The 25,702-nt window shown below is 36.0% G+C and overlaps 1 protein-coding gene across 15 annotated transcripts in view; it reads left to right on the top strand.

The window, feature by feature from the left end:
- The window catches only part of LOC100998091 (probable ATP-dependent DNA helicase HFM1), a 137,639-nt gene that overhangs the window by 40,920 nt on the left and 71,017 nt on the right, over positions 1–25,702 (top strand). For 14 of the 15 annotated variants that reach the window (XR_004176174.1, XR_004176176.1, XM_031650688.1 and 11 more), the window contains 7 exons: positions 14,064–14,107; positions 14,205–14,306; positions 14,709–14,854; positions 15,702–15,796; positions 16,464–16,597; positions 20,183–20,230; positions 24,127–24,207. Coding sequence is in view for 13 of the 15 variants with exons in the window: in XM_031650688.1 (XP_031506548.1) it covers positions 14,064–14,107; positions 14,205–14,306; positions 14,709–14,854; positions 15,702–15,796; positions 16,464–16,597; positions 20,183–20,230; positions 24,127–24,207 (650 nt within the window). In the remaining 2 variants the exon portion in view is untranslated. The remainder of the gene's footprint in view (positions 1–14,063; positions 14,108–14,204; positions 14,307–14,708; positions 14,855–15,701; positions 15,797–16,463; positions 16,598–20,182; positions 20,231–24,126; positions 24,208–25,702) is intronic. The other variant, XM_031650685.1, reaches the window with a different exon arrangement.

Below are 25,702 nucleotides of genomic sequence, written 5' to 3'. Positions count from 1 at the left end.
TTTTGGTATCAGGATGATGCCGACCTCATAAATGGGTTAGTGAGGAGTCCCTCCTTTTCAATTTTTTGAAATAGTTTCAGTAGAAATGGTGCCAGCTCTTCTTTCTACCTGTGGTAGAATTTAGCTGTGGATCTTTCTGGTCCTCGGGTTTTTTTGGTTGGTAGGCTAGTTATTACTGTCTCAATTCCAGAACTCATTATTGGTCTATTCAGGGATTCAGTTTCTTCCTGGTTCAGTCTTGGGAGAGTGTATGTGTCCAGGATTTTATCCATTTCTTCTAGATTTTCTAGTTTATGTGCGTAAAGGTCTTTATGGTATTCTTTGATGGTTGTTTGTATTTCTGTGGGGTCAGTGGTGATATCCCCCATATCATTTCTGATTGTGTTTATTTGATTCTTCTCTCCTTTCTTCTTTATTAGTCTAGCTAGCAGTCTATCTATTGTATTAAGTTTTTCAAAAAACTAGCTCCTGGGTTTGGTGATTTTTTTTTGAAGAGTTTTTTCATGTCTCTGTCTCCTTCAGTTCAGCTCTGATCTTCGTTATTTCTTGTCTTCTGCTAGCTTTGGGGTTTGTTTGCTCTTGGTTCTCTAGTTCTTTTAGCTGAGATGTTAGGTTGTTAACTTGGGATCTTTCTAGCTTTTTGGTAGGGGAATTTGGTGCATATATATGTTTCTCTCTTAATACTGCTTTAACTGTGTCCCAGAGATTCTGGTATGTTGTCTCTTTGTTCTCATTAGTTTCAAAGAACTTCTTGATTTCTGCCTTAATTTCATTATTTACATAAGAGTCATTCAGGAGCAGGTTGTTCAGTTTTCATGTAGTTGTGTGGTTTTGAGTGTGTTTCTTAATCTTGAGTTCTAATTTGATTGTGCTCTGGTCTGAGAGACTGTTTGTTATGATTTCCATTCTTTTGTATTTGCTGAGAAGTGTTTTACTTCCAACTATGTAATCAGTTTTAGAGTACATGCCATGTAGCTCTCAGAAGAATGTATATTCTGTTGAATTTGAGTGGAAAGTTCTGTAGCTATCGATCAGGTCCACTTGATCCACAGCTGAGTTCAGGTCCTGAATATCTTTGTTAATTTTCTGTCTCAGTGATCTGTCTAATATTGGCAATGGGTTGTTAAAGTCTCCACTATTATTGTGTGGGAGTCTGAGTCTCTTTGTAGATCTCTAAGAACTTGCTTTACAAATCTGAGTGCTCCTGTATTGGGTGCATATATATTTAGGATCATTAGCTCTTCTTGTTGCATTGATCCCTTTACCATTACGTAATGCCCTTCTTTGTCTTTTTTGATCTTTGTTGGTTTAAAGTCTATTTTGTCAGAAACTAGGATTGCAACCCCTGCTTTTTCTATTTTCCGTTTGCTTGGTAAGTTTTCCTTCCTTGCTTTATTTTGAGTCTATGTGTGTCTTTGCATATGAGATGGGTCTCTTGAAGACTCATACCAGTGGGTCTTGGCTCTTTATCCATATTGCCATCCTGTGCCTTTTAATTGGGGCACTTAGCTCATGTACAATTTGAGATTAGTATTGTTATGTTTGAATTTCATTCTATCATCATGATGCTAGCTGGTTATTTTGCAGACTTGTTTATGTGGTTGCTTCATAGTGTCACTGGTCTGTGAACTTCAATGTGTTTTTGTAGTGGCTGGTAATGGCTTCTCCTTTCCATATTTAGTGCTTTCTTCAGGAACTCTTGCAAGGCAGGCCTGGCGACTTCCCTCAGCATTTGCTTCTCTGAAAAGAACCTTATTTATCCTTTGCTTATGCAGCTTAGTTTGGCCAGATATGAAATTCTGGGTTAGAAATTCTTTTCTTTAAGAATGTTGAATATTGGTTCCCAGTCTCTTCTGGCTTGTAGGTTTTCTGCTGAGAGATCCACTGTTAGTTTGATGAGTTTCCCTTTGTAGTGACCTGACATCCTCTCTGGCTGCCCTTAATATTTTCATTTCATTTCAATGTTGGAGAATCTGATGATTATGTTTCTTCAGGTTGATGTTCATGTGGAGTATCTTACTGGGGTTCTGTGCATTTCCTGAATTTGAATGCTGTCCTGTCTTGCTAGGTTGGGGAAGTTCTCCTGGAAGTTCTCTTGTAGTATGTTTTCCAATGTGGTTTCATTCTCCCTGTCTCTTTCAGGTACCAGTTAGTTGTAATTTTGGTTTCTTTACTTAATCCCATATTTCTTGGAGGTTTTGTTCATTCCTTTTCATTCTTATTCTTCTTCTTTTTTTTTTTTTTTTTTAGATTTATTTATTATTATTATATACTGTAAGAGTTGCTTAGAGATTTATATGCAGTGCAGGTTTATTACATATGTATCACTTAATGTATTGGTGCTGCACCCATCAACTCGTCATTTTACATCAGGTATAACTCCCAATGCAATCCCTCCCTCTCCCCCCTCCCCACTTGATAGGCCCAGTGTGTGATGTTCCCTTCCTGGGTCAAGTGATCTCATTTGTTCCAGTTTCCCACCTGTAATTTGAGGAACATCGATTGTTTTGGTTTTCTGTTCTTGTGATAGTTTGCTAAAGATGATGGATTCCTGGCTGCGTCCATGTCCTATAGGGACCTAGGCTCATCCTTTTTGTAAACATAGTGTTCCATGGTGTGTATGGCCTTGCATTTTCTTCAATCCCGATCTGTCACTTTGATGTGGTTGTTTGGGAGTTGATTCAGGAGTCTTTGCTGTTGGCAGATGATGCACAATAAACATCGTATGCATATCGCCTATAGCAAGCGCAATTTATAATAATCCAACCCCAGAGTATATACCCAGTAATGGGATAAGCTGGAGTCATAGGTACATCTAGTTCTAGATCCTTGAGGAATCGCCATACTGTATTTTTCCATAATGGTTGAACTAGTTTACAAATCCATAAACAGTGTAAAAGTGTTCCTATTTCCTCCACATCCTCTCCAGCACCTGTTGTTTCCTGACTTTTTAATGATTCGCCATTTCTAACTGGTGTGAGATGGTATCTCATTGTAGTTTTTTGATTTGCATTTCTCTGATGGCCAGTATTGATGAGCATTTTTTCATGTGTCCTGTTGGCTGTAGCAGATATCTTCTTTTTAGAAGTATGCATTTATCAGCATGATGGGGTTGTTTGTTTTTCTTGTCAATTTGTTTGAGTTCTTTGCGCCAGGTTCTGGATATTTCAGCCCTTTATCAGATGGAGTAAGATTGCAAAATTTTCTCCCATTCTGCTTGAGTTCATATTCACTCTGATGGTAGTTTCTTTTTGCTGTGCCCAGAAACTCTCTAGTTAATGAGATCCCATTTGTCAATTTTGGCACTGCTGCCGTTGCTTTGGTATTTTAGACGCCGCGATCTTGCCCATGCCTATGTCCTAGATAGGTACTACCTGGAGTTTCCTCTAGGGTTTTATGGTAATGGAGTCCACAACATTTAGTCTCAATCCATCTTGAATTAATTACTACATTATAAGGGGTAAGGGAAAGGATCCAGTTTCGGCTTTCCTAGTGCTTGGCTATTGTTTTCCCAGCACCATTTATTAAAATGGGGAATCCTTTCCCCATTTTTTCTTGTTCTCTCAGGTTTGTCAAGATCGGATGGCTGTAGGAGTGGCATTGTTATTTCACCAGGGACTCTGTTCTGTTCCATTGGTGCCATCCTCCATAAATTTTCTACCATGCCTGTTTGGATTGCTGTAGCCTTGTAAGTATAGTTGGAAGTCAGGTAGGCGTGATGCCTCAGCTTTGTTCTTTAACTTAGGATTATGTGGGGAATCACAGGCTCTTTTTAGTTCCATATGAACTTTAAAGTAGTTTTCAATTCTGTAGAGAAACTCATTGGTAAGCAATAGGGATAGCATTGAATCTATAAATTACAACCCGACGGTGGCCATTTTCACGATGATTTTTTCCTATCATGGGCGTGGTATGTTCTTCCCGTTTGTTTTGTGTCCTCTTTTTGTTTTACCGCTGGGCGGTGGTTTGTAGTTCTCTCCTTGAAGAGGTCAGCTACACACATCCCTTGAGTTGGTTCCCTGGTATTTGATTCTCTTTTAGGCAATTTGTGAATGGAGTTCATTTCCTGGTTGGCGTCTCTGTTTGTCTGTTACTAGTGTATAAAGTACTTGTGATTTTGCACATTAATTTGTATCCTGGGACTTGCTGAAGTTGCTTATCAGCTTAAGGATTTTGGGCGAGACAATTAGGGTTTCTAAAATATACAATCATGTGATCTACAAACAAGGACAATTTGGCTTCTTCTTCCTAACTGAATACCCTTGATTTCTTTCCTCATATGATTGCCTAAGCTGGAGACACAGCAGTATGTTGAATGGAGTGGTGAGAGAGGGCATCCTATCTTAATGCCAGTTTTTCCGAGGGAATTTTCCAGTTTTGCCCATTCAGTACTGATGTGGCTGTAGGAGTTTTGTCATAAATGGCTCTTATTATTTTGAAGTGCGTTCCATCAATGCGAGATTTGTTGAGGAGTTTTAGCATGAAGGGCTGTTGAATTTTGTCAAAGCCTTTTCTGCATCTATTAAGAATAATCATGTGGTTCTTGTGCTTTTGGTTCATTTTATAGCACTTGGATTATGTTTTGTTGAGGTTTGCGGATGTTGGACCCGGTAGCGTCAGGGATGGAGGCCCTTGATCTCATGGTGGATGGCTTTGATGTGTTGTTGGATCCGGTTTCTTGAGTATTTTATTGGGGATTTTTGCATCGATGTTCATCAGGGATGTTGGTCAAGATTCTTTTTGTTGTATCTCTACCAGGGCTTTGTTATCAGGATGATTATTAGCCTCATAAAATAGAGTTAAAGGGAGGGTCCCCTCTTTTTCTATTATTGTGAGATTGGAATAGTTTGAAGGAATGGTACCCAACTCCTCCTTGTACCTCTGGTAGAATTCAGCTGTAGATCCATCTGGTCCTGGACTTTTGGATTTGGTAGGCTGTGGTATTTGCCTCAATTTTAGGCCTGCTAGTCTGTCAGGGATTCAGCTTCTTCCTGGTTTAGTGGGAGAGGGAGTGTAGAGGTATCGAGGGAAATTGTCCATTTCTTCCTAAGATTTTCCAGTTTATTTGCGTAGAGGTGTTTATAGTATTGTCTGATGGCAGTTTGTATTTCTGTAGGGTGGTGGTGATATCCCTTTATCATTTTAATTTAAAATTAGTTTGGTTCTTCTCTCTTTTCTTCTTTATTAGATCTTTGGTGGTCTTGTCAGTTTTGTTGTTGATCTTTTCAAAACCAACTCCTGGATTCATTGAAGTTTTTGGGAGGGTTTTGTCATCTCTATCTCTATGGTTCTTATCACAGTCTGGTTATTTCTTGCCTTCTGCTGAAAGCTTTCAAATGTGTTTGCTCTTGCTTCTCCTAGTTCTTTTGAATTTAGATGTTTAGAGTGTCAGTTTTAGATCTTTTCTTTCCTCTTGTGGGCATTTAATTTTCTCGATTTCCCTCTACACTGCTTCGTGTGTCCACAGCAGGATTCATGGTATGTTGTATCTTTGCAATTTCTCATTGGTTTCCAAAAAGGAACGAAATGCTTTATTTCTACCTTCATTTTAAATTTAATATACCCAGTAGTCATTCAGGAGCAGGTTATTTCAGTTTCCATGTAGTTGGCCCAGTTTTGATTAGGTTTCTTAGTCCTGAGTTCTGGATTTGAGTTACACTGTAGTCTAAGAGACGTTTATTATGTTCCTAGTTCTTATGCATTTTGCTGAGGTGCTTTACTTTGGTCACGTGGTCAGTTTTTGGAATTAAGAGTGCGATGTGATTTGCTGGGAGGATGTATATTCTGTTGATTTTGAGGTGGAGAGTTCTATAGATATCCCTGTGGAGTCACCAGCACTGCAGAGATGGAGTTCAATTCCTGGATATCCTTATTAACTTTCTGTCTAGTTGATCATCTAATGTTGACAGTGGAGGGTTGAAGTCTCCATTATTGTAAGTCTAAAGTCACTATAAGTCTGAGACCTTTATGAATCTGGTGCTCCTGTGTTGGGTGCATATATATTTAGGATAGTTATGGCTACTTCCTGTGAGATTAGTCCCTTTACCATTATGCAGGCCAAGCCCAGCTAGCACATCTCTTTGATCTTTTGTTTAAAGTCTATTTTATCAGGACTAGTATTTTAGCCCCGGCTTTTTTTTGTACTCGTTTGGCCGTGCGATCTTTGCCATCTTTATTTTGGGCCTATGTGTCTCTGCATGTGGGATGGGTCTCCTGGAATACAGCGGACTGATGGAGTCTTGTCTTTGTATCAGTTTGCTGGTCTGTGTCTCTTAATTGGGCATTTAGTCCATTTACATTTAAGGTTAAGATTATTTATGTAGACTTACAGTCCTGCCATTATGATATTAACTGGATTTATTTTGCTTTCTAGATTAGTTACAGTTTCTTACCTAGCCTCGATGGGTCTTTACATTTGGCATGTTTTTTGGGATGGCTGGGTGCGGTTTTCCTTTCCATGTTTGGTGCTTCCTTCCGGGGTCTCTTGTAAGGCCAGACCTAAGTGGTGACAAAATCTCTAAGCATTGCTTATCTATAAAGTTACTATTTCTCCTTCACTTAAACAGAGCACCAGTTTGGCTGGGTGCCAGAGTTTCTAGGTTTAAAATTCTTTTCTTTGGAATGTTGAATGTGGCCCCCACTCTCTTCCTGGCTTACATGGGAGTTTCTACTTGAGCCACCTGCTGTGTGATCTGATGGGCTTCCTTTAGCCAGGTAGCCCGACCTTTCTCTCTGGCTGCCTTTAAGTTTTTCCTTCATTTCCTTAGCTTTGGGTGAATCTGGCAGTTATGTGTCTTGGAGTTGCTGCTCTTCTCGGGGAGTATCTTTGTAAGTCTCTCACTATATTTCCCTGGATTTGAATGTTGGCCTGCCCTGCTAGGTTAGGAAGTTCTCCTGGATGATATCCTGAAGGTATTTTCCAACTTAAGTTTCCATTTTCCCCCTCACTTTCAAGGCACCCCAATCAGGCATAGATTCCAGATGTACTGCACTGTCCCCATCCCTTCTGCAGGCTTTGTTCATTTCTTTTTTCTTCTTTTTCTTTTTGGTTTCTCTTCTCCTTCATTTCATTTCGTTTGATCTCAATCCCGCTGATACTCTTTCTTCAGTTAGTCAGGTTAGTTCACCTAGGCTTGTGCATTTTATGCGTGTTTCTCGTGTCATGGTTTCATCTCTTTCATTTTAGATTTGGACCTTCTCTCATTAATTACTCTAGCCATTAATTCTTCCGCTTTTTTCAAGATTTTTTAAGTTTCTTTCTTTAGATGCGTAATTCCTCCTTTAGCTCTAGAAATTTGATGGACTGAAGCCTTCTTCTCTCCTTAATAAAATCAAGTCATTCTCCATCCAGCTTTGATCCGTTGCTGGCGATGAGCTCATCCTTTGCTGGGGAGATGTGCTCTTATTTTTGAATTTCAACTTTTCTGCCCTCGCTTTTTTCCCATCTTTGTGATTTTATCTGCCTCTAGTGCTGATGATGAGTGATGTACTGAAGTGGGAGGGTTTTGAATTGTAAATTAATAGCTACACTGCGGTAGTTTTCTTTCTAACGATCAGGACCCTCAGCTGTAAGTCTGACTAAGAGTTGCTTGGGAGTCCACTCCAGACCCTGTTGTTGCCTAGGTATGGCACTTAGAGGCTGCAGAAGATAGAATATTGCTAGACGAAATTAGCCATCACAGTTCTGCTTTAGGAAGCTTCCTCTCGGGGTGTACTCACCCTGTGGTGTGGGGTGTCAGATTGCCTAGTGGGGGATGTCTCCCAGTTGGGCTACTCAGGGTCAGGGGATCAGCTTGACAGGGGAGTGTGTCCCTTCTCAGATCCTCAACCTCCCGTGTTGGGAGATCCACTAGCCTCTTCAAAGGCTGTCAGACAGAAATTAGGTTTTGCGTCTGCAGAGTGTCTGCTGCTTTGTTGTATTTTCCAATGCCTACTTGGAGGTGGAGTCTGCAGGGGCAGGCATGTTTCGCCCAGGCTGCTGGCAGGCTCCCACCCAGTTGAGCTTCCCAGCGGCTTTGTTTACCTCGCCCAGCCTCCTTGTTGGCGCCCCACCCTAGCCTGGCTGCTGCCCAGTAGATCACAGACTGCTGTGATGGCAGTAGGGAGGCTCCGTGGGTCTTGGGACCTCCCGGCCAGGTGTGGGATATATGATCTCCTGGTGTGCCTGTTTGCTCAAAGCGCCCAGTATTGGGGTGGGAGTTACCCGATTCTCCGGGTGTTGTGTGTCTCAGTTCCCTGGCTGGAAAGGGATTCCCCGCCCCTCTTTCGCTTCCCAGGTGGAGCCCAGTATAGCCACCAGCTTCCAGCTCTAAAAGCTGGGGCAGAGCAGCAGCTGGCGGCGAGAATTACCGATCGTCTGGCACTCCCCGGTGGGATGGACCCGGTGCCTCCGGTTGAAGATGCAAAGTCCACTTTGGGTCTTTTTTAATGCTTCGCTGGCTAGGAGGTTAGAGAACTAGGACTGCTCCTATTTGGCCATTTTGCTCTTTTTTGGTATTCTTGTCTGCCTGCCTTATTTCAGAAAGATAATCTTCTAGCTTGGAGATTCTTTCCTCCACTTGGTCTATTCCAGTTATGTTCCTCTTTAAATTGGCTGTTTTTGAGTTGATTTTTGTGTATGGTATAAGGGTCCAGTTTTATTCTTTTGGATATGGAAATTGTTTTTCCAACCTCATTCATGGAAGAAACTATTGTTTCCCCATTTCTTTTGGTGCCCTGATGGAAAATTAGTTGACTGTGTATTTTTGGACTTATTTCTGGGCTCTCTGTTGTGTTCCATTGGTCTGTGTTTCTGTTTTTATGCAAGTACTATATTGTTTTGGTTAGTGTGGCTTTATGGTATACTTTTAAATCAGAAAGTGTGTACCTCCAACTTTCTTTTCCTTCTCAGTTTTGCTGTCGCTATCCAGGGTTTATTGTGATTCCAGACTAATTTTATGATTTTTTTTCTTCTATTTCTATGAAGGATGCCATTGGAATTTTGATAAGGATTGTATTGAATATGTACTTCTTTGGGTAGTATGAACATTTTAACAATATTAATTCTTTCAATCCATCAACACAGGATATCTTCCCATTTATTTTTGTTTTGGATTTCTGTCACCATTGTTTTATAGCTTTCAGTGTACAGATCTTTATCTCCTTAATTAAACTTATTCCTAAGCATTTTATTTTTGATGCTATCATAACTGGGATTGTTTTCTAGATTTCTTTTTCAGTTAAGTTATTATTTGTGTTTAAAAATGCTACTAATCTCTGTATATTGATTTTGAATCCTGCAACTTTACTGAATTATTAGTTCTAAGTTTTTTTAATGAGTTTTTGATTTTTTTTACATATAAGGTAATATCTGCAAATAAAGATAATTTTACTTCTTCCTTTCAAATTTGAATTCCTTTTATTTATTTTTTTCTTATTTGATTGCTCTTGCTAGTACTTCCAGTACTATGTTGAATAGAAGCATTGAGAGTGGGCATCCCTGTGTTGTACTATATCTTAGTGGAAAAGCTTTCAGTTGTTCCCCATTGATTATGATGTTGGCTGTGGATTTTTCATAAATGGCCTTTGTTATGTTAGTTGAGAAGTTTTCCTTATATGCCTGCATGTTCAGAGATTTTTATCAAGAAAGGATGTTGAACTTGTTGTCAAATGCTTTTTCTGCACCAATTGAGATGATTTGTGTTTTTTATCTTTCCTTCTGTTAATGTGATACATCAGAGTGGTTGATTGGCATGTATTAAACCAGACTTTCTTGCCAGGAATAAATCCACTTGGCCATGATGTATAATCCTTTTTGATGTGTTGTTGAATTCAGTTTGCTTATATTTTATTGAGGATTTTTGCGTCAATATTCATCAGAGATACTGGCCTATAGTTTTCTTGTAGTGTGTTTATGTGACCTAGGTATCAAAGTGATAGTGGCCTCACAAAATATATTTGGAAGTATTCCCTCTAGCTGTATTTTTTTGGAATAGTTTATGAAGTATTGGTAGTGATTCTTCTTTTGAATGTTTGGTAGAATTCGGTGCTAGCCTTATCTGGTTCTGGAAAACTTTTCCTTGTTGGAATTTTTTCATTACTACTTCAATCTCATTATGTGTTATTGGTCTGTTTGGCTTTCTATTTCTTCCTAGTTCAAACTTAGCAGGTTATGTTGTTTCTAGGAGTTTGTCCATTTCCCTGCATATTTATCCAATTTATTTGGTATTAATATATAATTGTTCTTAATAGTCCCTTGTGATTTCTTTAATTTCTGAGGCATCTGTTGTAATTTCTGCAGTTTCATTTTTATTTTATTTGTTTCCTCTTTTTTTTTCTTAGTCTAGCTAGATATTTGTTTGTTTTTTCAAAGAACCAAGTCTTGGTTTTATTGATCATTTTCTATATGTTTTTGGTGGTTGTTCTCTATTTGACTTATTTCTCTTCTGATCTTTATTATTTCCTTTCTTCTGCTAACTGTGCATTTAGTTTGTTCTTTTGCTAGCTCCTGTAGGTATAATGTTAGGCTGTCTATTTAGCATCTTCTTTTTTAATGTAGACCCTTATTGCTTAAAATTTCCTTTTGAGTTCGAGACCAACCTGACCTACACGGGGAGACTACGTCTCTACTAAAAACACAAAATTAGCCAGGCGTGGTGGCACATGCCTGTAATCCTAGCTACTCAGGAGGCTGAGGCAGGAGAATCGCTTGAACCCAGAAGGCATAGGTAGCAGTGAGCTGAGATCGTGCCATTGCACTCCAGCCTAGGCAACAAGAGTGAAAGTCTGTCTCAAAAACAAACAAACAAACAAAATTCCTCTTAGAACCACTGTTGCTGCATCTCATAGGTTTTGGTCTGTTGTCTTTCCCTTGTTTCTTGTCTCAAGATTTTTTAAATTTCCCTTTTGGTTTCTTTGACCCATTGATTGTTTGGGAGCATGTTGTTTAGTTTCCACGTACTTGTGATGTTTTTCAAAATTTTTCCTGTTACTGATTTCTAGTTTCATATTGTTGTGGTCAGAAATGATACTACATATGATTTCAATCGTCTTGAATTTAGATTAATTAAAAATAGTTAAATCTAGTTTTGTGGCTTAATGTATGATCTGTCCTGTAGAATGTTTCATATGCACTAGAGAAGCATATACATTCTGCTGCTATTCAATGCAAAGTTCTATATTTGTCTCTTAGGTCCATTTGACTCAAAGTACAATTCAAGTCCAGTATTTCTTTGTTAACTTTCAGTCTGGTTCATCTATCATTATTGAAAGTGGGATATTGAAGACTCCTACTATTATTGTGTTGCTATCTATCACTCTCTTCATGTCCTTTAATAATATTTTATATATTTTGATGCTTCAGTGTTGGGTGCTTATATATTTAAAATTCTTATGTGCTCTTGATGAATTGACCCCTTTGTCATTAAATTATGACCTTCTTTGCCTCTTGTAACAGTTTTTGACTTGAAGTCTATTTTAACTGATGTAAGAATAGCCACCCTGCTCTCTTTTGGTTACTATTTACATAGAATATTTTCTTCTACCCCTTAACTTTCAGCCTGTGTCCTTGTAACTAAGATGGATCTCTGGTAGGCAGCATATGTTTGGATCTTTTTTTTTTTTTTCTATCAATTTAGATACTGTATGTCGTGATTGGAGAATTTAATTCATTTGCCTTCAGGGTTATTATTGATAGATAAGGGCTTACTCCTGCAGTTTTAATTGTTTTCTGATTGCTTGGTAGATCAGTTGTTCCTTTCTTTCTCTTGTTATGTACGTTTGTGATTTGTTGTTTTTCTGTAGTGCTAAGCTTTGATTCCTTTCTCTTTCTCATTTGTATCTCCTGTAGCTTTTTGCTTTGCAGTTACCACGAGGCTTACATAAAATATCTTATAGTTATAATAGACTATTTTAAGCTGATAACAACTGTTAAACTTCAGTCACATACAAATACTCTAGATTTTTGCCCTCCCCCCACAATTTATGTTTGTTGACATAATTTACATCTTTTTATATCAGTATTCCTTAACAACTCATTGTAGCTACATTTTTGACCATTTTGACTTTTCACCTTCATACTGGAGATTTGAAAGACTTACAGATCACCATTACAGTGGTGGCACATTCTGAATTTGACTATGCATTTAAACTACCAGTGTGTTTTATGCTTTCAATATGTTTTCATGTTACTAATTATCATTCTTTTGTATCTGGTAGAAGAATAGCTTTAATCATTTCTTATAAGGCAGGTCTAGTGGTGAATTTCCTCAGTTTTTATTTATCTGGCAGAGACTTTATTTCTCCTCATTTCTGATGAACAGCTTTGCTTTGTACAGTATTGTATTGTTTACTGGCAATATTGTCTTCTTTCAGGGCTTTGACTATATCATCTTGTGCTCTCCTGGCCTGCAAGGTTTCTGCTGAGAAATCCACTGATAGTCTAATGGAGATTCCCCTATAAATTACTTGATACTTTTCTCTTGCTACTTTTAAAATTCTCTCTTTGTGTTTGACTTTTGACATTTTTATTATAATGTGCCTCAGTGAGGACCTTTTTGGGTTTGAACATGTTTGGTGATTTTGAGATTCATGGAACTGGATGTCCATATCTCTCCCAAGACTTGGGAATTTTTCAGCAATTATTTTGTTAAATAAGCTTTCTATGCATTTTCCTCGTTCTTCTCCTTCGGGAACCTCCATAATATGAATACTTGTTTGCTTAATGGTGTCCCATAAGTCTTGTAGGCTTTCTTCACTCTTTTTTGTTCTTTTTTCTTTTTTTTTTCCTCTGACTAGGCTATTTCAGAAACCTAACTTCATTTCACAGATTCTGTCTTCTGCTTGTTTTGGTTTGCTATTGAAGCTCTCTATTTTTGATTTCATTCATTTAATTCTTTAGCTCCAAGATTTCTATTTGGTACTTTTTGAATGACTTTCTTATGCAGATAATGAATTGTCTTCCTAATTTCATTGAACTGTCTATCTGTATTCTTTTGTATCTCAGTGAGTTTCCTTAGGATTATTACTTTGAACTCCTTTTCAGGCAATATGCAAATTTCTGTTTTTTGGAATCAGTTACTGGAGAATTATTGTGTTTGTTTGGTGCTGTTGTATTTTCTGTTTTTTTTTTTTTTCATGTTTCTTGTGTCCCTGTATTGATGTCTGCACAACTCGTGGAATAATCCCCTGTTTCAAATTTGTAGAGAGGTACTTTCCTTTGGTCACTCTGGTCAAAATGTAATTAGTTGTTTATTCATTGTTTTGCTCTTTTTTGTGGGGAGGATGAGCATTAGGCATCTCTAGTTGACCATCTTGCTTCCTCCTGACCTAGTTTTTGTTTTTGTTTTTGAGATGGAGTCTCTGTCTGTCACCCAGGCTGGAGTGCAGTGGCACAATCTTGGCTCACTGCAAGCTCCTGGGTTCACGCCTTTCTCCTGCCTCAGCTGCCCCAGTAGCTGGGACTAACAGGCACCTGCCACCATGCCCAGCTAATTTTTTGTATTTTCAGTAGAGATGGGGTTTCACCATGCTAGCCAGGATAGTCTCTATCTCCTGACCTCGTGATCTACCTGCCTTGGCCTCCCAAAATGTTGGGATTGCAGGCATGAGCCACCGCACCTGGCCAACCTAGTTTTTTTAAATGCCATGCCTATGTCTCAGAGCACTGGAAACAACTATTGTTTATTTCTATGTTTTTTGTTTGTTTGTTTGTTTTTGTTTTGTTTTGTTTTGGCTTACTAGTGATATAGTAGTTTTAGGAATTGTTACTTCTTACAATTTTTTTTAGGCAAATCATGAGAGTAGACTTATATTCTGACTTGTTAATCACCAATTATGTTTTTTTCTTAGGGGAAGTGAGTTTTCCAAATTCTTGGTTTAAAAGTGAGCTTTAATATTACAGCTCATAAGTTTAGGGACTTTTGAATATGTAAGTTGGATATTTTCTACTTCTTAAAATAGTTTTCAGATAATGATATTGTGAAAATTTTTTGATATCTCTAAGTTTTAAAATAATTAATAAACTGTTTCAGAGTCCTCTAATGTTACTGGGAGTAACTAAATAATTTTATGGTATTTTTAAATAGGTTACAGAAGTATGCATATTCCGTAAGAGATTCAAAACTGAGAGGTAGGTTTAGAGATTATTTTTGAATAGCATTTTCACATATAGATGAGAGGTGCCAATTATTGATAAAATACTAATAGTAGCAGCTGATATATTACAGATATCTTAAAAGATGGTGCCGCTTATCATCATGCTGGTATGGAGCTGTCAGATAGAAAAGTAGTTGAGGGAGCTTTTACTGCTGGAGATTTACCAGTTCTTTGTAAGTAAAACATATTTCTTGTGGATGCTATAAAATATTTTGGAAAATTATTTTTAAGAGGAAAAAAGGAAAAGCTCAAGTATTCTGCTTCTTTCTTCTTTTCTTCTGAGAATCTAGAATTAAATGGTTACCTATGCATGTAGATGGTACAGTAAATTCTTTGGCAATGTTTAGATCTTTGTCATATTATTGAACGTAGTGTAATTTGAAAAACAAGAATTTAGTAGGTTTTTGGATTTAAGGTGTGTTACTATTTTAGATTGTAATGTTCTTTTTTCTTTCTTTTCTAAATTTCTTATATATGAGATTTTATTACATTTATAGGAATGTCTTTTATTAAAAAGTCTTCATGAAGCAATAAAGTTAAATGGCTCAAAATTACTATGTCTTCATCTGATGCAGTTACTACTAGTACTTTAGCTATGGGAGTAAATTTGCCTGCTCACCTAGTAGTTATAAAATCTACAATGCATTATGCTGGAGGACTGTTTGAAGAGTACAGTGAAACAGATATTCTACAGATGATTGGTAGAGCTGGTCGACCTCAAGTAAGTGACAATAACTTTGCTTTTTATACTTAAAAACATGATAAAAACAAAAAATTGTGTATTTTTTGATTAGCATGTTATAATTATATCAGGCTTAAAAGTAATATAGCAGAGAAAATGTACCTTTAATGGAGGAATAAAAGTAAAACAAGCCTCACCAACTGGGACATACTTCCTTCATTCTGTGTAAGCTTGCACTGGCTGATGAAGGGATGGGTTTATGAATGGATATACTCTTAAAGGTCTTTTGGTTTTGTTTTGTTTTTTTATTCTGAATGGGGGTACTCAGCATTTTGGATGAAACAGGTTTTCCTTGTTTAAGGCTGTCACATTACAGAACATGTAACATCCCTAGGTCCTAGCACTAAATGCTAATAGTGTTCCCAGGCATTATGACAAAGTCAGCCCAAATACATTTCAAAACATACCCTACTCTGACAAATACATGAATAAGTCATTTTTATAGCTATTATGGGAACATCAGGAAGAGTATATTTTCAAAACATTTGTAAATATTGTTATACAATTCTATAATTTCATGGAATAAATCAGATTATATATAAACTATACCAAATCTTACAACTTTTATGCAGTTACCAGAGTTTGTTTTGATTTTATCATTGCCAAAATTATGTTACATTGAAACCAAAGTGATATTTACAGCTATACTCTTGGAAGGCTTTTAAATTAAATTTTAGGTTAACAAAGTGAGAGCATTTTAAAGGTCTTTTTGAAGTGTTATTTCAGACAAGGAGACTGTTTAATATAAAATGAAAATCTTGAGTTTTTGCAGAGGACTGATACCAAGGTGTGCTCTTCTTCACTACATTTCTGTTTTTTTCCCCAGTTTGACACTACAGCTACTGCAGTTATCATGACTCGATTGAGCACAAGAGACAAATACATTCAGATGTTAGCTTGTAGAGACACTGTAGAAAGCAGGTAATACAAAAAATGTTCCAAAAAGATAGTAATGCTGATATAGCTTATTTTATTTCCTTTTAAAATATCAAAAGGAAATTTGGTTTGGAGATTTTTTTAAGGCCATTTTCTGTAAAGTTTTCAACAATTTAACTAGATAGTTTGTGTCATTTTAGAGAATTTAATAATTTTTTAAAAATGTAGTCATTTTATTCAGTGGTATTTCTTGACAAACGTGTATTCTTGTTTATAACAAACCCTAATTTGTAATAAAGCCTTAGTAATTATGATTATAATTTATATATGAAATTATATAAATTTATAATTACTAATTTGTAATAAAGGAGAAATATTTTCACATCTTAATTTAATAATAGAGGAAATCTGGGACTTATTAGTAAGATATTTAATGTATTCTCTTTTGGAGAAAGTAGGATATAATTTATGCTTCAACTTTTGTTAAAGCAGTAATCCGTGTTCTGTAACCATAAAGTAGAGAGATATATCTGAAGCCTTTTTAGAAGTTGAACTGACTTCTTAAGGTTTTCTTTTATGTTTTTGGAAATTAAGTTATAGTTCATGAATTAGTAAAGTAGCAATTGGTATATTATAAATTATTAAAGTTAAAAAGTAACAGTTATGGCATTGAACTGCATATTCGTAATGCAAAGTTTTTTTTTTTCATTAGTTTGCACAGACATCTTATTGAGCATTTAAATGCAGAGATAGTACTGCATACCATCACGGATGTGAATATTGCTTTGGAATGGATACGATCAACTTTGCTTTATATCAGAGCCTTGAAAAATCCATCTCATTATGGTTTGTTACTTTGACTTGGAAAAGTAGTAATTTTTTCAAGCCAGCTAGGCCTGTATTTATGCTGATAAGTTACAGGATAGATAGATTACAGAAACTAATAGATAATAAAACAAAAGATAACAACAGTCCCAAATACATTTAGAGACAAGAGTAGACAAACTGAGAAATTTTAATCTGTTTTACTTCTAGTGTTTCAACAAGGTTTGAAATCAGCACCATTAAAAACAGACCTAGTGGAAAAAAATTCAGCTCCAGTAAAAATAACAGAAATGTCTAAATCATTGAAAATAAGTTAAAGTTACAGAACGTTTTGAATTTTGTCTGTGCTTAGTGTTCAGCTACTCCTGTTTTTGAGTTTATGACTGTTTATTTTTCAATTTATAAGAAATGAAAGTATATAGTACTACTGTTGCTGCTACAATTTTCATCTTGCTTCTATAGCTAACCCACATCTTGTTATGTGGCTTCCAGAGGGTTTTTTTTATGTGGTATAGGTTATGAAATAACCTATACTTGGGGTTGTTGAATACCCAATTAAAGCCTGACTCGTTGAAGTATCATTCTAATGCACAGAGGTTGAAAACTTTCAGATCTCAAAGAGTAATTAATATAAGTCTATATTAAAGGAATATATAAATATTCCTATCACTTAAAAATGTCTATTTCAACTAGGTAATACATTTACTTAGTTCAAAAATCATAAAGTGAAGGAATATATACAACTAAAATTCTTCCATGTATATCCCTACCCACACAGTTGTTCAATTCCCATCTCTCCCCTTTCCATCCCCTAGTTCTGTAATCATTGGTATATCTTTTTTGAATAATTTTTTTGCATATAAAAGTAAATAAGAAAATGTAATTTTATTTTCCCACCATTTTAAACAAAAATGGTGGCATAATGTATTAGTTTTCCATTCCTTTTAACAAATTATCCTAAAACAAATAATCTAGAAACAACCAGAATTTATTATCTCACACAGCTTATGTGGGTTAGGAATCTGGGACTGTCTTAGCTAGGTGGCTCTGGGTCAGAGGCTCTTCTTAGATTGCAAGATATGTCAGCTAGGGCTGCAGTCATCTGAAGGCTTTCCTGGGTCTTGAAGATTCACTTCTAAGTAGTCTCACTCACAGAGCTATAAGTTAGAGGTCTCAGTTTCTCAACAGTTGTTGGCAGGCCTCACTCTTTTGCCAGGTGCATCTTTCCTTATAGCATGGCAGCTGATTTTTCTCAGGATGAATGATCAAGAGAGAAAGAGAGACAGAGACAGACTAAATCAGAAGCAGCAGTACTTTTTTATAACTTTGTCTCTGAAGTCACACATCATTACTTCTGCTTTATTGGGTTTTTTAGAAGCAAGTCACTGAGTCCTGGTCACACGAAGGCGAGAGGGATTAAGTTCATCTCTCAGAGGGCAGAATATCAAAGAATTTGTGGGCATTTTTTTTTTTTTTGAGACAGCCTCTCTTGGTTGCCCAGGCTGGAATGCAGTGGCACAATCTTGGCTCACTGCAACCTCCACCTCACAGGTTCAAGCAATTCTCCACCTTACCCTTCTGAGTAGCTGGGACTACAGGCACGCACCACCATGCCTGGCTAATTTTTTGTATTTTTAGCAGAGACGGCGGTTCGCCATTTTGACCAGGCTGGTCTCGAACTCCTGATCTCAAGTGATCCACCTGCCTTGGCCTCCCAACGTGCTGGGATTACAGACATGAGCCACTGTGCCTGGCCTTGTGGTCATATTTTTTTTAAAACCTCCATTATTATAGTCTTCTGCACATTCCTTTTTTTCTTAGTACGTCTTGGAAGCTTTTTTGAGACAGGCTTTCGCTCTGTTGCCCAGGCTGAAATCCAGTGGTGTGATCACAGTTTACTTCAGCTTCAACCTTCTGGGCTCAAGTGATCTTCTCACCTTAGCCTCCTGAGTAGCTGGTACTACAGGCATATATCAGTACACCTGGCTAACTTTTGAAAAAAAAAAAATTGTAGAGGCAGAGCCTCCCTATGCTGCCCAGGCTGGTCTCGAACTTGTGGGCTCAAGTGATCCTCCCACTTCACCCTCCCAAAGTGCTGGTATTTTGGCCGTGAGCCACCATGTCTGGCTGGAAGCTTTTTTAAATAGCTAAATAATATTCCATTTACTTATGTATCACCTGTTTAAACGATCCCCAATTGATGGACATTTATACTTTTTCTAATTGTTTGCTATTACAAACAATGCAGCCAAAAAATCCCGTCATTTTTTACATGCATGAATTTATCCGTATGATAAATCTCTAGAAATGAAATTCCCAGCAAACTATTGCAAGACCAGAAAACCAAACACCGCATGTTCTCACTCATAGGTGGGAATTGAACAATGAGATCACTTGGACACAGGAAGGGGAACATCACACACTGGGGCCTATTGTGGGGAGGGGACAGAGGGGAGGGATAGCATTAGGAGATATACCTAATGTAAATGACGAGTTAATGGGTACAACACACCAACATGGCACATGTATACATATGTAACAAACCTGCACATTGTGCACATGTACCCTAGAACTTAAAGTATAATAAAAAAAATTTAAAAAGATTTAAAAAAAAAGAAATGAAATTCCTGTGTCAAAGATATATGCATTTATAAATTTGATACCTGTGGCTAAATTGCTACCTTAGTAGGTCATATACCTTTCAGCAGTGTTCAAAAGTGCCATATTTTGTTTCTCCAGCCTTTCCTTTGGGTGTATACTTGTGTATTTTTATCAATATTATATATGAATATTGATATCTTTTCATGTTTTAATTTTCATTTCTGCCTTTTCATGGTTACTTTATTTTCTGTAGTTACTTTTTTGTATTGAGATATCACTTATAGTAAACTGCACAAATATGAGGTGTATAGGTCAATGAAATTTTATATATATGTTTATACACACATATACACACGTAACCACAGCCCAGATTAAGATATAGAACATTTTCTAGATGTTCCCGCATGCTCCTTTTCTGTCAGTATTTGCCCCCAGAAGTCAATGCTATTCTGACTTACATACCACAGGCTAGCTTTATCTATTCTTGAAAAGATTCCATTTATATGAATATAAATCTTTTGATGAAAGGAAATTATTAATTTTAAATAATGTTGCTGTGAACATTGTTATATATATCTTTTGATACACATGTATATGTATATCTGTGGGTATGTGCCTAGGAGTGAAATTATTGTGTTAAACGGTATGTGTAGTTACAACTTTAGTGAATAGCACAAAATGGTTGTATTACCAAATATGTTTTCCTAGGAACATTCATGTTATAATGAAAGTTCATTAGAATATATTAATCACTTGATGATATTTACTATGTGTAAAACATTTGGAAATTTATTCCATACCATTCTTGTTAAAATATGATATTCCTGTTCATTGTTTCTATGGATATTTATTTAAGTCTTGTTTGAATTCAATAAGCTGAGATTTTTTTTTTTCTTATATAAGACTCAATTAGACTACTCTTCCCTAGTTAACTGGGGTATAAACTGAGCCTGTAAAGATGAATTAAATTCTGTTTTACTTTTTGGAAATTTTCATGACATGCAGGTTTTGCATCTGGATTGAACAAAGATGGAATTGAAGCAAAATTACAAGGTTAGGTGCATTTCATTCCAAAAATTAGATTCTATATATTTTAGTGAAAAAGTTCAGTTATTATGAAAGTAAGAATATGCTTTTGTAAATCATTTTTTAAAAAGGAAACTTATCTGTAGAAAAATAATGTGAACTATTTCTTTTTCACACAAAAAGCTTGGCATATACACTTTTTTGCTGAATTAATCAATTTATTCTATCAGAATGTCTTTCTTTGTATAATATGTTAACTTGGTTTATTTGGTTTTTATTTCTAACATCCCTGGTCTTTGAAAATATGCTTACAGATACACACTCTGTATTTTTTCTTTTTTTAAAAAGAGACAATCTTACTCTGTCACCCAGGATGGAATGCAGTGGCGTGATCATAGCTCATTGTAACCTTGAACTCCTGAGCTCAAATGATCCTCCTGCCAAAGCCTCCTGAGTAGCTGGGACTATAGGCGTGAGCCACCACAACTGGTTAATTTTGTAGCTTTTTTTAGAAAGGGGGTCTCACTGTGTTTTCCAGCCTGGTCTCAAACTCCTGGCCTCAAGTGATCCTCCCACCTCTGCCTCCCAAAGCACTGAGATTATAGGTGTGAGCAATCATGCCCAATATGTATTTTTTTCTTTTCTACTTAATTTTAATTGAAAAATATAAGCCTAGAGTGATTATGGGCTTTGTAACCCAACCTGTGCTAAAGATGTATTCCTATCCAACCTCAGCTTGTTATTTAATCAACTAGTATTTCTTACTTGTTTTTTAGAATATAAAATATTGTTAGGCATTTATTCAGATTAGAAATTGCTACCTTTTCATTGTGTTGAGACTGTCCCTTTAGTAAAAGAAAAAAATGTTAGATCCTCTAAAAAGATTTAGCCAATTTAAATTTATTCTCTACTTGTATTACATGTGTGGCAAATAAAAATGCAGAGATAAAGCAGTAAAATTGTCTTGCTTAAGGAATAAATATGTTGTTAAAACATGATCATAACCAATAGCATATATTCATAATGCTGCTGTATTCATGTTGAAATACAGATTATAAGTTGTATTATCTTCAAGGTATTGATTAATTTTGTAATGGAATTTTAAAAATTAAACATATATTTTGAAAATAATGATCAAATACACTCAAGAAATTAGATAGTCCAAGAGATATATTGCTATATTTGGATAACTTTAATGTTTTATCTTTTGTTAAATTAGCAGAATCACAGCTCATATTTGCCTTATCTTTGGTCACTATAGGGTTAGCAAAGTTTTGCCTTCTAAACAAAAATAGCTAAATATAACTGAATATTAAGGTTTTGGTATTGTAGGAGAAAAAAATAGTAACATCTTTTCCTCATTCATTGCAAGGTTCACAGCTGACACTCCTGTAACAAGACAGATTAACAAGAGAAAAGCATAACAAATTTATTTAATCAAAGTTGTATATGACATGGGAGCCTTCAGAAATTAAGACCCAAAGACCCAGGGAAAACTGTGTTTCTATGGCAAGTCTAATGAAAAAAAATGAATAGTTGTCAAGAAACATGACTGGTCAAAAGGGTATTATCTAATATTAATAAACTAGGCAAAACTTAACAAGGCCTATTTGTTCAGATTCTTCTTGGCCTCTCTGTGTAGCATTCTTTCTTCCTGGGCATGAGACAGGACCATTCCATACCGTGGAATGAGGGTCTTAGAATTTAGGCAAAGTAGGTCAGAGAATTCCTTTATGACCATGTTTCACACAGAAAGGCAGGGAAAGGTCAGAGTGACCTTCTTGTTTCTGAGGTCCTCTCAGTCTTACTGAGTTTGAAATGCTTTGGGTCAGCATTTTCTGAGCCCTGCCATTATCCTTGGAGATCTGCCTTACATCTCTCAGGAAGGATCGTTAGCATAGTATATGCTGTTTCCTAAACTTGATTATACTTTCTTGCCCAGTATACTCTAATAGCTTCCCCATTACTCTTAGAATAAAATACAAACTTTCACCACAGCCCACAAAATCCTGCTTGATATCTCCCTGCCTATTACTCTAACTACATCTCTTGTCACTTTCTCTCTCTCATTCTACTCTCACCAAATTGGCCTTCTTGCTATTCCTTAAATACACCAAGCTTGTTCCGACATCAGGTCCTTTGCACACTTTGTTCCCTATTTTTGGAACTCTCCTTGCATACTTCACATGGTGCGCACCTTCATTTTATTCAGGTCTCTGTTCAAATATTAACTTTTTAGAGAGGTCTTCCTGTGGTATCTTACTTAAATCCACCTTTACTGAGAGGAAGAGAAAATGATTCTATGATGTTGTTATCATTGTTTTCTTTGTTTTTAGAAAAAGTAATGTGTTTATTTTGACAATTAGGGTGAGGATAGCCTTACTCTATATGAAAATATATAGCAGTTATGAGAAATACATGTAGGTTGGTCATGGTGGTTCATGCCTGTAATCCCTTTGGGAGGCCAAAGTGGGCAGATCTCTTGAGCTCAGGAGTTTGAGACCAGCCTGGACAACATAGGGAGATCCCACCTTTACAAAAAGTGTTTTTTAAAAACTTAGCTAGTGCAGTGGTACATGCTGTAGTTCCAGCTACTCGGGAGACTGAGGTGGGAAGATTGTTTGGGTCTGGGAGGTTGAGGCTGCAGTGAGCTGTGATCATGCCACTGTATTTTAGCCTGCGCAACAGAGTAAGACCCTGCCTCAAAAAAAAAAAAAAAAAAAAAAAAAAAAAAAAAAAAAAGAAAAAAAAAAAAAGGAAATAAACATAAGCTTTAGTTAAAAGATTTAAAATTCTACACAATCATTCTATACAGGTTCTTAGCCTTATGTTTCTTTATAGTATACGTGAAACTGTATTATTTATTTGTATGTTGATTGCTTTCTTTTGTAAAATATAAGTTCTAAAAAGAAAAACCTTGTCTTGTTAACTGCTGTAAACATAGAGCTTAGAATCATGCTCAGCTTATGGTAAAGTAAGCATTTTTCATTGACTTACCGAGTAATGGGTAATGAACGGATTTAATAGTGGGTAATTAAGAAAATTAGAAAAGACTTCAAAATCTTTACTTCACCAAACACTTAACACTATCAAGCTGTCTAAACAGTGCTGCTTAAACTAAAGTATTTCCCAAAGAACTCTAAGGGTGTTTTTTTGAGTGGCTGCTCTGTTTAGGATTGAACTATTACAGTATTCCCACTGTCTGCTCTGAACTATCTTATGTCTCGTGGAGTATGGCATGAGGCAGAGAAGGAACTGTAAGCAGCAGATCACTACAATTGCTCTGATCCCCATCAATAGTGAACATGAACTAGCATTGCTTCCTGTCAGAGAAACAAAAGTAAACACCTGAAAGCATCAGTTAAAGTTGTTGCTTCAAGAATGTGGCAAAGAGGGAAGAGGGGAAGAACTGGTGGGTTTTGGAATAATCTTTGCAGAACTATTTGACTTCTTATACTTTGTGCATATATTAATATATCTTTGATAGAAATTTAAAGAAAAAAGAAAAAGAAAACCATTGCCTTAATGGAGGGCAGATAGCAAAGGAGCAAGTTACGTAGCCTCTATTCTTTCGTTTCCTAACCTATATATGAAAATATCAGTGTCTACCTTATTGTGATGTTTTGAGGATTAAATGAGGTAATACATGTATATCATTTAAATACTCCAAGTTTTAAGTGTTATTTCTACTTACTGAGTGTTATTTTTATTACTTGTATTCTTGTTACTATTAGAAAATGTTTTTAGTATATTAGTTAGCTTTTTTATTTAAATGAGCTTTTCCTTACCGCTTAAGTAGGGACTGTGGTTCTTCTAGAACAATTACACAGTAATAACACAACTTTAGCATATTTAATAATAAATTATTTTGCCCTACTTCCCTATTTTACTAAAATTAAAATGTGTTTTCTATAATTAAACAGAATTATGTTTGAAGAATCTGAATGATTTATCATCCCTGGACTTAATAAAGATGGATGAAGGTGTTAATTTCAAACCAACTGGTAATTCCCTATCATTGTCAGTAAATTTAGCAATTGTTTACTTAAGACTAAATTAAAATTTTGTTTTACTAAAATTTAGATGATGATAAAACTAAATCGTGATCTCAGTTCTCAATAGGGTATCATTATTACCCATAGGCATGATAAATTTAAACAAGCCCTATTTGTAAAAGGATAGTTTCTTTTTGACAGGTGCACAGAATTTGTCTAGTCACTGATTCTGGTGACTTCTGGCAGAGGAACGAAATGCTTGAATCTTTGGGTTGCTTAAACCTGCTATAACTATTATAGATATACTTTTATTGGCATGCTTTTGTATGCTTTTTATATTCTTAAATATTCAACCGTTGATAATCTGGTGGTTAGACTTCTGTAAGGTTAGAAAAAATATCGTTTCCCTCTACTCATCTTAGGTTCATTAATTGGGACTCCTATAACAAAAGATATTAGCAAGAGAAAAGCATACAAATTTATTTAATATGTTTTATATGACATGGGAGCCTTTATAAGGAAATGAAGACCCAAAGAAATGGTTAAACATGAATGTTTTTATGCCAGGTGTGATGAAGATGGAAAGGTCATGGAGAAATATGATAGGACAAAGGGGATATGAACTAAGTGTAATAAATTGGGGGAAATTTAGCAAAGCCTGTTCATTCAGATTCCTCTCTGTGTCTATGGAGATAAAGATGCTCCATTGTTTAGGTATAGGGAGGGCACCTCTCACATGAGGTGTTATGACTTGCTTCAGAGGAAGACCAGAAAAATTATTCCTGTACATGTTGTTTCTCAAATTGCTACAGCTTAAAATATTCAATAGGCCAAGATGCCACATTTTGAGATAGCATGTCCTGAACCCTCTCTCTCTCTCTAAATTCTGTTTAGAGTATAATAAAAGAGAGAAAGGATGTTTTGTGGTTTTTAGCACTCATGATTAGAAGTTTTTGGAGAAAATGACTTTATTATTCCAGTTAATCTTTTTAAGTAAAGGTAATTTATTGTTTGAAAGTTGGGTAATGTGGAAAAATTTTTTTTGAATTCAGAATCTCTCTGTTAACATTTAGCATGTACTGTTCATTTTTAATGTGTTTTTTACTTACTTGCAACCATACTATAGAAATACATGATTTTGTAAAATGTTAAAATTTATATTTAATATAAGGCTTAGTTTTAAAATAATTTGTTGCCCTGACTCTCAGCCCTACATTAATAACATTTTTTTTTCCTTCTTCTTTGGTCCTTATTCTGATAAGCCTAATTTTGTTTGTGAGAATTGTCTTCTGTGTGTTCTAGAGCATCTCACTAGAGGGGGCATAAGAATCACTAAGGCGTCATCTTCATCTGTTTTTATATACTTTCATTCTCATCAGGAATCTTATTCCCACTATCACTTCTTTCTTATGGTACTTCTTGAATCCACTGATACTATTCTTTTTGTCTTTAAACATACCTAATAAATGACCTATAATAACATTTATTCTTTGTCAGTCATCAG

The sequence above is a fragment of the Papio anubis genome, chromosome 1, assembly GCF_008728515.1.
Source record: "Papio anubis isolate 15944 chromosome 1, Panubis1.0, whole genome shotgun sequence".
Taxonomy (NCBI): domain Eukaryota; kingdom Metazoa; phylum Chordata; class Mammalia; order Primates; family Cercopithecidae; genus Papio; species Papio anubis.
Note: the sequence above shows the minus strand (reverse complement) of the source record. Positions and strands in the feature narration are given on the sequence as shown.